The following is a 12,643-nucleotide window of genomic DNA, read 5'->3' on the forward strand; positions in this document are numbered from 1 at the left end:
GTTAAGCAGTAGTGGGGCTGCAACACAAAGCCACATGTACACATATGCACACACACAAACACACACACACACACACATACATGACAGGCTTCTGCATAGTTTCCATGTAAAATTCATCAATAAAACATTGGTTGACTCGGGTTTATAGTTGACATTGATTGACTCAGGGTTATAGTAAAAGACACTTTGTCCACATGGTTCCAGGTTCAGTCCCACTGTGTGGCAGCTTGGGCAAGTGTCTTCTATTATGGCCTCGGGCTGACCAAAGCCTTGTGAGTGGATTTGGTAGACGGAAATTGAAAGAAGCCCATCGTATATATATATATGTATGTATGTGTGTGTATATGTTTGTGTGTCTGTGTTTGTCCCCCCAACAACCGATGCTGGTGTGTTTACATCCCCATAACTTAGTGGTTTAGCAAAAGAGACCAGTAGAATAAGTACTAGGCTTACAAAGAATAAGACCTGAGGTCGATTTGCTTGACTAAAGACGGTGCTCCAACATGGCCACAATCAAATGACGGAAACAAGTAAAAGATATATATATGTGTGTGTGTGTGTCTATGTATGTATATATGTAGGCACAGGAGTGGCTGTGTGGTAATTCATCAATAAAGCATTGGTTGACTCAGGGTTTATAGTAAAAGACACCATGTCCAAGGTACTGTGCAGTGGGACTGAACCTGAAACCATGTGCTTGCAAAGACATAGACCCCCATACACACACACACTACTACCACCACCACCACCAACCCACCCCCTCCCAAAATACCATCCAAACAAACCAGAAAACATGGCATAGAAAGTCAGATGTGCTATACTGCACATAACAGTTGTTAGAAAACAAAACAAAAATAGGGGCCTGAATTAAGTGTACAGGGCTTTATGATGAGTAATGTGGGGCCACATGGGTGTATTCACTCCAATCTTTATTTCTTCTTTGTTTCAGTTGACCGGCCACTCATCGTCCAGTTTGCAGCCAGTAACACTGAAGACTTTGTCCGCGCTTCCCAAATCGTTGTACCGTAAGCAATGATCTGTCTCTCTTTCTGTTATTTATATTATGTATATTTATTTATTTCTTACCTGAAACCTGTGTTGTGGTTGTCGTTGTTGTTGTTGTTGTTGTTGTTACTTCTACAGGTGACACGTCCTGTGCCGGTGGCACGTAAAAAGCACCCACTACACTCACGGAGTGGTTGGCGTTAGGAAGGGCATCCAACCGTAGAAACATTGCCAGATCAGACTGGAGCCTGGTGCAGCCTTCTGGCTTCCCAGATCCCCTGTCGAACCGTCCAACCCATGCTAGCGCGGAAAACGGACGTTAAACGATGATGACGATGATGATGATGATGACTACTTCTCCTATCACTACCACTGTTGATATCACTATTACAAATTTTCTGCTGTTACTACTTTCTAATACTACTACTACTACTACTACTGCTACACAGTTTTGGGTTTGTGTTTCTTTCTCTTCCTTTAGGATTAAGTCAGATATTGCTGTTGAAATGTTTCCTCTTTAACCCTTTTTATAAACACCCATACTTGAGTACTTTTGTTATAAAAATCTCAGCTGAGTAATCAGCAGTACACAACTTCTTTTGTGGGTCCCTAAATCTCCACTTGAGGCTTTGTTTTCATTTACTGGTGGCAAGGCATGTCTCAACCTCATGGAAACCATTCCACTTCATTTCAAACTTTTGGCTTCAACTCGAAATTGTAAGTGTAAGGTGAATGCCTAATGAAGTTAGGCACAGTCATAGCTGTGTGGTTAAGAAGTTCACTTCTTTACTATTACATGGTTTCAGGTTCAGTCCCAATGTGCAGCACTTCAGGCAAGTGTTTTCTACTATAGCTTCAAGCTGATCGATGCCTTGCAGATTGTAGACAGAAACTGAAAGAAGCCTGTTATATATATATATAAATAACGATATTATATATATACATATAAATAACGATATATATATATACATATATATATATAATATATACATACATATATATATATACATACATATATATACATATATATATATTATACATATATATATATATATATACATACATATATATATATATATAACGATATATAATATATATTATACATATAATTATATATATATATATAATATATATATATATATATATATATATATATATATATATATCGTCCAAAATCTATCCGTTCTTACAGGAGATAAAATAATGAACAAAATTTTTGGCTCACATAAAATTATCAAGAGCAAAATGCAACCGAAATCATTGAAAAAAATATGAACCAATGCAAGACTATATCCATTAACAACAGAACCAAAAGTGAAAAAGTGCGGTTGGCCTAACTGTGGCACATGCCCCCACCTTTGGGAGGGTACAGAGTTCCACTTTAAACAAGGTGAAATATTGAAGATAAAATCAAATTTTACCTGTGCCTTGGGAAACCTAATCTATACTATTATTTGCTAAGGGTGCGGTAATCAACATCTTGGCCAAACAGGAATGTCACTCCATTGAAGAACAACTCTTCATAAAAAACAAATCTGCTACTCACAATACAGATAGATACAGGTCAGTGAACACATAGAAAGGTGTGCTAGGAACCTTAATCCTAACTTTCTAATTTTCCCTTTCTATCAATGTTCACAGAACACCTCGGTACAGCAAAGAATGAATAAAGAGGCAACTTTCATCAATAAATATCATCCACAATTGAACATGAACACATAACATAATACAGAACGCTACTAACCTCACCAATAATACCACTAATTCCCATACATTCCATACACCATTCAAATTACAGTATTATATCTACCCTAATTGCACCACTTCAGAACTACTTATCTCCCTTGCATATAACCTTTTTGCTCAGGGACCAGTAGACCCGACACTGTTTGGAAATCGGTGCTGTTTCAAAGCCAATGAACAGCTTTTGACAATACCAGTATGACTTTGATTCTCTTTAACAATTCAAATTAATGACTTTTATTCCTCTTAACTCTACCTCAGTTCATCTATACCGTTACTTTTCATGAAAAAGGCTTTATTTTTTTTTTATATCCAATGCGCATTTTCGCTTTTTTTTCTTACTTTCCCCATATATATATATGTGTGTGTGTGGAGGCGCAATGGCCTAGTGTTTAGGGCAGCGGACTCGCAGTCGCAGGATCGCGGTTTCGATTCCCAGACTGGGCGTTGTGAGTGTTTATTGAGCGAAAGCACCTAAAAAGCTCCACGAGGCTCCGGCAGGGGGTGGTGATCCCTGCTGTACTCTTTCACCACTCTTTCTCCCACTCTTTCTTCTGTTGGCCTGCTCGCTTAGCCAGCGGGGTGGCGTCATTCGAAGGCTAAAACAATGCGAACGCATTGTGACCAGCGATGTGTAACAACATCTGATGGTCTGGTCGGTCACGTGATCACATGATATATATATATATATATATATATATATATATATATATAAACAAACACATATATGTATATTATCATTTAACGTCCATCTTCCATGCTGGCATGAGTTGGATGGTTTGATTGGTCACTGGTAAGCCAGGTTGCTGCGCCAGGTTCCAATCTGATTTAGCAACGTTTCTACTGCTAGATGCTCTTCCTAGGGCCAACCATTTCTGAGAGTGTAGTAGGTGTTTTTTATGTCCCAATATATATATATTCTTTTATTCTTTTACTTGCTTCAGTCATTTGATTATGGCCATGCTAGAGCACCACCTTTAGTCAAACAAATCAACCCCAGAACTTATTCTTTGCCAGCCTAACTTATTCTATTGGTCTCTTTTGCTGAACCACTAAGTTACAGGGACGTAAACACCTCAACATCATTTGTCAAGCGATAGTGGGGGAACAAATACAGACATATATATATATATATATATATATATATATATATATACACACATATGATGGGCTTCTTTCAGTTTCTATCTACCAAATCCACTCACAAAGCTTTGGTTGGCCCAAGGTGCCACACAGTGGGACTGAACCCAGAACCATGTGGTTGGGAAGCAAGCTTCTTACCATATATATATATATATATAGTCAATTCAAATAAATGAATAATAGAATTAACAATGACAGACAAGAAAATGTGCACAAAGGAAGTATTAGTTTGACACTCAGTAAAAGGAGAGAGTTTTTGATATTTCAAGCATAGCTCTCCATTAGAAAGGAGAAAGGGAAAAACCCAAAGAAGGAAAAGAAATTGTGTAGTTACATGCATATTTGTCTGTATGTTACTGTCTCCTTGCCTTGAGATTGTATGACACTTGTGAGTGTCAACCTTCATGCATGATAAGGTGTCCTTTATTTTCAATCTTCCTTGAAAACATGCCTGGTCATGAGCAAATATTACCTTACTTAGAAATAGGTGAGGATTGGTGACAGGTGGGGCAGACATCCAGCTGTAGAAAATCTGCTTTAACAAATTCCTTTCGACCTATGCAAGCATGGATAGGTGGTTGTTAAAACGATGATGATGATGATGATGTGTACGTGCAATGTGTTTGACCCACCCACTGCTTGACAGCCAGTATTGATTTGTCACCCACAATTGAACCTATGATAAATGATCGCCCAATTGTAACCCTTTAGCGTTCAAATTACTCTGTCAAATGCAATGGTTATTTATTCACATTGTTTTGAATCAGTCATGTATTACCTTGTAGCTTTTAGATTTCAATGATGGTATTGCTAATTTTTATTGGGTTGTCCTGAAAGTTCATGCTGATTTTTAAAGGAAAGAAAAAGCTCAATAAATACTTGCCATTACATTTTTAATCAACCAAATATGAACCATTTTGTTGCACAATGTGTCTCCATCTTTCCTTTAACTTGAAAATACCCTCTTCCCAGAATTGAGGTGGTTTCATGGCAAAGAATTCATCAAGGTATCTTTTTACGTCATCCAAGGAATTGAAATTTTTACAATTAAGACTATTCTGCAGAGACCTGAATAAGTGGAAATCCGAAGGAGCAATATCTGGTGAATATGGGGCGTGGGGTAACATATCCCAGCTGAGCTGCAGCAATTTTTGTCTGGTTCCCAAAGCATCAAGTGCAGAAAATGAACTTTCTTATCTTCCATTTTAAAGGGTTACAGAATTAACACAGGTTATAGGAACATAAACCTTCTTCCCTGAAAAGATAGCTTAAACTGTGCTCTAAATGGAGGTGTAGTCAAATCCTAGTTTATGGACTCAACCATGTTCTAAAATAAGTTGAAAGGTAAGCTACTATAATTCGGCATGAACTTTCCGGACAACCCAATACGATGACATTGTTGTGTAGGTGTGAGAGGCCAAATCTGGACAACTTGAACATAAAACCGGGAGAAAATTTGGGGCCAGATATGGCTGGTTTAAATGCTAAAAGATTAAACATCCTTTTCTTTTTCCTTTCTGATATGATATATTTAGGGCTACATTATCTAATTTGTCTTTCACTTTTTTAAAAACAGTATGGTTGTGATTTGAAAGATGTTTGGCTGCTATTTCTAGTAGGTCAATTGAATGTGTAGACACTCCCTCACTGGCTTGTCTGTCTTTGCTGAAATATTCAGTATGACTGACAGTATGGTTTATTGAATCATAAATTCTAAAATAGTGTAGCATTTACCAACACAAACCTTTTTTTATGAGCTAATGAAGCCGTCTCTATGCTGTCATTCAACCTATTAAATTGTTGCCAAATCACATTCTGCTGTTTTCAAAAAACGAAAGGACATGTTGAATAATGTAGTAGTAGTACATCTGGAGAACAATACCATGATGCTCATGAGTGAACATAATTTTTTCATGGGACTGCTTAATTATGGGTGATTTGGGTATAAGCTACTACACTCTTACAACCCATTTCTGTACTACCCACAAGGGGCTAAACACAGAGGAGACAAACACGAACAGACAAATGGATTAAGCCGATTATATCGACCCCAGTGCGTAACTGGTACTTATTTCATCGACCCCGAAAGGATGAAAGGCAAAGTCAACCTCGGCGGAATTTGAACCCAGAACGTAGCGGCAGACTAAATACCGCAAAGCATTTCGCCAGGCGTGCTAACGTTTCTGCCAGCTCGCCGCCTTACAACCATGAACCCATGGAGCAATCTTTATTTAGTAGTTCAACCTGCTAGAAATAGTAGTCAGATTTACCTTCCAGTTTGGAAGCCCCAATCTCGTTCAGGATATTGATCTGTTGGAAGCTGTCCAGGGATGTGCAGCCTGACAAATACCCTCTGTCAGTCACCATATGTTGAATGTATTGCTTCTCTGAACATTGACACACTAACTTTTCAACTTCTAACGGCTGACTTGGTAGAATCCCACAAGATTATCCACCCTCTTTACAACGACACTGGCCACCTTTTCAAATTCAATACCACTGCCATTTGTGAATATGCTTATAAGATCAAAAACATAGTACAACACCCACAACTTTCAGAAATATATTTTCACGCTCAGAATTATTGAGACATGGATAAACTACCTGAGTCTGTCGTTAACTGTCAGGACACTGCCTTCTTCAAAATTTCCAGTCTTCCCAAGATTAGTCGACACTACTCTCAACATGCCTACACGCTCTTATTTTGTATGACTTTTTTAATACTCTTTTACTCTTTTACTTGTTTCAGTCATTTGACTGTGGCCATGCTGGAGCACCGCCTTTAGTCAAGCAAATCGACCCCGGGACTTATTCTTTGTAAGCCCAGTACTTATTCTGTCGGTCTCTTTTGCCGAACCGCTAAGTGATGGGGACATAAACACACCAGCATCGGTTGTCAAGCAATGCTAGGGAGACAAACACAGACACACAAACACACAGACACACACACATATATATACATATATACGACAGGCTTCTTTCAGTTTCCGTCTACCAAATCCACTCACAAGGCATTGGTCGACCCGGGGCTATAGCAGAAGACACTTGCCCAAGATGCCACGCAGTGGGACTGAACCCAGAACCATCTGGTTGGTTAGCAAGCTACTTACCACACAGCCACGTTTGCTTTTCTCTATTTTTGTGTTTTATTCTATGTATTGTGCATACACTTCGGGCTTTCATTGCTGTCTTTCTTTATTTGACTTAATATCTCTGCTCTTCGTCCCTTCTTTTTACATTCTCTGATGAGTTGTTGTACACCTGAACACTATACAATAAACTCATTATTACCCTCTTAAAAAATTGAGAAGATTCATCAGATAGTGTAGCCCCAGCTATACTATGTATATAATATACCTTTTGAATTATATATTTTATATATATATATATATATATATATAACGGGAAGCTTTATGAAAATAAACAAAAGACGAAGGCAGGTGGAATACAAACAAACAATTGTATTAGTATGGCGCTCAGGAATATAAATAAAACAAGTCTCTTACGTTTCGAGCCTACGCTCTTCAACAGAAATATACACAGAAAAGAAACACGGAGAGGAACAAGGAGAGAAAAAAAATGCGTGCAGAAGCTAGCGAATCAACATGGCGATCTGATTACAGCCAGAAGTCAATATATATATATATATATATAGAGAGAGAGAGAGAGAGACAGACAGACAGACAGACAGACAGAGACATATATGCAGATAGTGTAGATAAGTAGACAGAGACATATATATAGACAGGTGTAGATAAGTAGATAAATAGATAGATATAGATAAGTAGGGAGAGAGATAGAGATACAACATATCATACTATGTATTATATTTTTTTATAATACCAACATATGAATCTGGGTACTGGACTCTTAAAAATAAGTAAAAAAATTGACAAAAAATTATTGAGTATTTGATGCTATAGGAGAATATTCTTTTCTACTCTAGGCACAAGGTCCGAAATTTTGGGGGAGGTGGCCAGTCGATTAGATTGACTCCAGTATGCAACTGGTACTTAATTTATCGACCCCGAAAGCACAAAAGGCAAAGTCAACCTTGAACTCAGACCGTAAAGACAGACGAAATACCTATTTCTTTACTACCCACATGGGGCTAAACACAGAGAGGACAAACAAGGACAGACAGACGGATTAAGTTAATTATATCGACCCCAGTGCATAACTGGTACTTAATTTATCAACCCCAAAAGGATGAAAGGCAAAGTTGACCTTGGTAGAATTTGAACTCAGAACGTAGTGGCAGACAAAATACCTATTTTTTTACTACCCACAAGGGGCTAAACACAGAGAGGACAAACAAGGACAGACAAACGGATTAAGTTGATTATGTTGACCCCAGTGTGTAACTGGTACTTATTTAATTGACCCTGAAAGGATGAAAGGCAAAGTCGACCTCGGCAGAATTTGAACTCAGAATGTAGCGGCAGACGAAATACTGCTAAGCATTTCGCCTGGTGTGCTAACGTTTCTGCCAGCACACTGCCTTAGAAGAATATTAATAATTAGCTGGTCAAAGAAAGGACTAATCATTATGAGTTAGATGAAATTGGAATTGAATGGAGCCTTGTGAAAGAATTGGACCAGCAAAAAGCGAGGCACTTTGGGTATGTAACAAGTGCAGATGGTCAACAAAAATTGTTGATTGCTGGAAAAACGCTTGGAAAAAGGCCAAGGGGAAGAGCTACAAAAAACTGGATTTCTAACATCGTAGAGGTAACCGGATTGAAGATGCAATAATTAATAAGCTAAGACAGGAATGAATAGAGAGAAGTTGCTAGGTAGCTTGTTAGGTGACATAATATGCATGTGTGTGTGTCTTTCTTTTACTCTTTTACTTGTTTCGGTCATTTGACTGCGGCCATGCTGGAGCACCACCTTTAATCGAGCAACTCGACCCCGGGACTTATTCTTTGTAAGCCCAATACTTATCCTATTGGTCTCTTTTGCCAAACCGCTAAGTGACGGGGACATAAACACACCCGCATCGGTTGTCAAGCAATGCTAGAGGGACAAACACAGACACACAAACATACACGCACATACATATATATACATATATACGACGGGCTTCTTTCAGTTTCCGTCTACCAAATCCACTCACAAGGCTTTGGTCGGCCCAAGGCTATAGTAGAAGACACTTGCCCAAGGAGCCACGCAGTGGGACTGAACCCAGAACCATGTGGTTGGTAAACAAGCTACTTACCACACATCCACTCCTGATTCTCTAACAAGAGTTTGTATTGACTGTGATTTTGATGTTTTAGCTAGCTAAGCATCATCATACAGTCCGATGATGACTCAGCTGTCCAAAACTGTCAATACTATATTTGTTAAAGAACAATAAATTTGTACTCTATCGAATGTATTGAGTAATCCTTCAATTTAATGTAAAATTGTTTTTTATTATAACATGAAAACAAACATTAATGTGTGTATGTGCGTGTGCGCGTGCACATGCGTGTTTATACATGAATAATATCAACAATTCAAAGGATGCTATTAAAAAAAAAGTGAGATCTTTAACCAATCATCTATTGGGTTGTCCGGAAAGTGCATGCCGATTTTTAAAGGAAAGAAAAGGGTCAATAAATACTTGCCATTACATTTTTAATCAACCAAATATGAACCATTTTGTTGCACAATGCGTCTCCATCTTTCCTTTAACTTGAAAATACCCTATTCCCAGAATTGAGGTGCCTGGGAGGGTAAGTCGAAAGGTAAGCAACTATAAATCGGCACAAACTTTCCAGTCAACCCAATAGTTGTCTCTAATTGTTTCTGGACAGAAGACCTTGTTTCTGAACAATAGAGTGTAGTGTTGATGTAGTGAACCCAAATATATTGCTGGTACTTACATAGACCCCCTGCCATACACACACATACATGCACACAGACACACAATTTTTCAGATAAAACAATGTTGAACCTCAAATTATGCATATGAGGCTCCAGATAGAATGCATTTAAAGCAGTTTACTCTCTCTTTTTACTCTTTTACTTGTTTCAGTCATTTGACTGCGGCCATGCTGGAGCACCGCCTTTAGTCGAGCAAATCGACCCCGGGACTTATTCTTTGTAAGCCCAGTACTTATTCTATCGGTCTCTTTTGCCGAACCGCTAAGTGACGGGGACGTAAACACACCAGCATCGGTTGTCAAGCAATGCTAGAGGGACAAACACAGACACACAAACATATACATACACATACATACATATATATACGACAGGCTTCTTTCAGTTTCCGTCTACCAAATCCACTCACAAGGCATTGGTCGGCCCGGGGCTATAGCAGAAGATACTTGCCCAAGATGCCACGCAGTGGGACTGAACCCAGAACCATGTGGTTGGGAGGCAAGCTACTTACCACACAGCCACTCCTGCGCCTATTTGTTTACCTTCTGCTCCAACCACACTCTCCTACATTAGAGTCTTAGAATGTTATTGACCTTTCTTAACCCTCTCCCGTATTGTTTTGTTCTTTCCTTTGTCCTCTTTTCCTTTCTTTCTTTCTTTCTTTGATCTCAACATTTACATTGACCTATATTTGTTCTCCATAGATATGCTGATGGTGTTGACCTCAACTGTGGCTGTCCTCAAAGGTAAATGATCTTTTTCCTGTTACATACCATTCCATCTAGTTTGCATATTATTGCCATCCTGTCAAGACAGAGAAATATGTTGTATTACTGTCTTAGAATAGAAGAAATACGTACATACATACATCATCATCATCATCATTATTTAGCATCCGCTTTCCATGCTAGCATGGGTTGGACGGTTCAACTGGGGTCTGTGAAGCCGGAAGGCTTCATCAGGCCTAGTCAGATCTGGCAGTGTTTCTACGGCTGGATGCCCTTCTTAATGCTAACCATTCCATGAGTGTAGTGGGTGCTTTTTACGTGCCACCCGCACAGGTGCCAGACAGAGCTGGCAAACGGCCACGAACGGATGGTGCTTTTACGTGCCACCGGCACGGGGCTCAGGCGAGGCTGGCAACGGACACGAACAGATGGTGCTTGTCTGTTGCCAGCCTCGCCTGGCCCCCGTGCCAGTTATATTATATATATATACAATGGCAGACTGGGGTCTAAAAATAAACATTGGTTGCCAGGAGACTAAAGAGGTCCATCCACAACTACAATGCACTCACTTAATTTTTTTTTTTTTTTAAGTATTCTTTTCAACTGTCTACAAACACAGCCAGACTGAAATAATTAAGGCATTTTCCTAGAAGGGAATAAAAAATTCTCAAACTTGAGGGGGTGGGCCCCTTAGTTACTAACATGGGCCCCCATATATGGATTCTAATGGCGCAGGGGCCCACTTGCCATCGGCCAAGCTGGCAACCTGACCAGTCAGCCAGTGTATATATATATATATTATAAGTGGCTGTGTGGTAAAAAGTTTGCTTCCCAACCACATGGTTCTATGTTCAGTTCCACTGCATGGCACCTTGGGCAAGTGTCTTCTACTATAGCTCTAGGCTGGCCAAAGCCTTGTAAGTGGATTTGGTAAATGGAAACTGAAAGAAGCCTGTTGTATGTATGTGTGTCTGTGTTTGCTCCCCACCACTTTTTGACTAATAGTGTTGATGTGTTTGTGTCCCTATGAATTAGCAGTTCAGCAAAAGAGACTGATAGAACAAGTTCTATACTTTAAAAAAAAATAATTACTGGAGTCCAATCATTTAAGTAAAAATTCTTCAAAGTGATGCTCCAGCATGGCCACAATCTAATAATTGAAACAAGTAAATGATAACGAATAAAAGATATATATTATGGCCGTTCGCCAGCTTCGTCTGGCACCTGTGTCGGTGGCACATAAAAACACCATCCGAGCGTGGCCGTTCGCCAGCCTCGTCTGGCACCTGTGTCAGTGGCACATAAAATCACCCACTACACTCTTGGAGTGGTTGGCGTTAGGAAGGGCATCCAGCTGTAGAAACACTGCCAGATCTGACTGGCCTGGTGCAGCCTTCGGGCTCCCCAGACCCCAGTTGAACCGTCCAACCCATGCTAGCATGGAAAGCGGACGTTAAATGATGATGATGATGATGATGATGAAGACATGTGGCCTCTGAGGTCAAGTTGTTGCACTTACAACCGTAAAATTGTGGTTTTGACACTCAGACCAGTGGTGCAAGGTGTTCTTGAGCAAAATATTTCCCTTCACATTGCCTCTGTCCACACATCTGTAAATGGGTGATCCTGTGACAGACTGGCATCCCAGTCAGAGGGAATGTCTAACCAGCAGGGTGGTATCATTCAAAAGCTACAACAATACAAGGAATCACCACATTGTGATGAGTGGTGTGTAACATCTGATAGTCTGATTGATACAGTGATATAGATTATATACCTCTCTCTCTCTCTCTCTTTCTCTCTCTCTCTCTTTCCCTCTCTCACTCTCTCTTTCTCTCTCTCTCTCCTCTCTCTCTCTGACTCTCTCGTTCTCTCTCTCTCTCTCTCTCTCTCTCTCTCTCTCTCTCTCTCTCTCTGTCATACCCACAGGCTAAAGTCTGAAGATCCATGCTCTTTCATGTCTCCATGCTAAAGTCTGAAGATTCACAATGGTTTTTTTTTTTTTTTTTTTGTACTTGTTTCAGTCATTTGACTGCGGCCATGCTGGAGCACCGCCTTTAGAGTGGTGAAAGAGTACAGCAGGGATCACCACCTCCTGCCGGAGCCTCGTGGAACTTTTAGGTGTTTTTTTCGCTCAATAAACACACACAACG

General features: G+C 39.7%; 1 protein-coding gene across 3 annotated transcripts in view; it reads left to right on the forward strand.

Annotated features, from left to right (window-relative positions):
* Window positions 1–12,643, forward strand: part of LOC115210923 (tRNA-dihydrouridine(20a/20b) synthase [NAD(P)+]-like) — a 165,299-nt gene that overhangs the window by 119,785 nt on the left and 32,871 nt on the right. For all 3 annotated transcript variants that reach the window (XM_036501862.1, XM_029779709.2, XM_029779708.2), the window contains 2 exons: window positions 950–1,025; window positions 10,467–10,508. In XM_036501862.1, coding sequence (XP_036357755.1) covers window positions 950–1,025; window positions 10,467–10,508 — 118 coding nt within the window. The remainder of the gene's footprint in view (window positions 1–949; window positions 1,026–10,466; window positions 10,509–12,643) is intronic.

This window comes from Octopus sinensis, linkage group LG4 (assembly GCF_006345805.1).
Source record: "Octopus sinensis linkage group LG4, ASM634580v1, whole genome shotgun sequence".
In the NCBI taxonomy this organism is placed as follows: domain Eukaryota; kingdom Metazoa; phylum Mollusca; class Cephalopoda; order Octopoda; family Octopodidae; genus Octopus; species Octopus sinensis.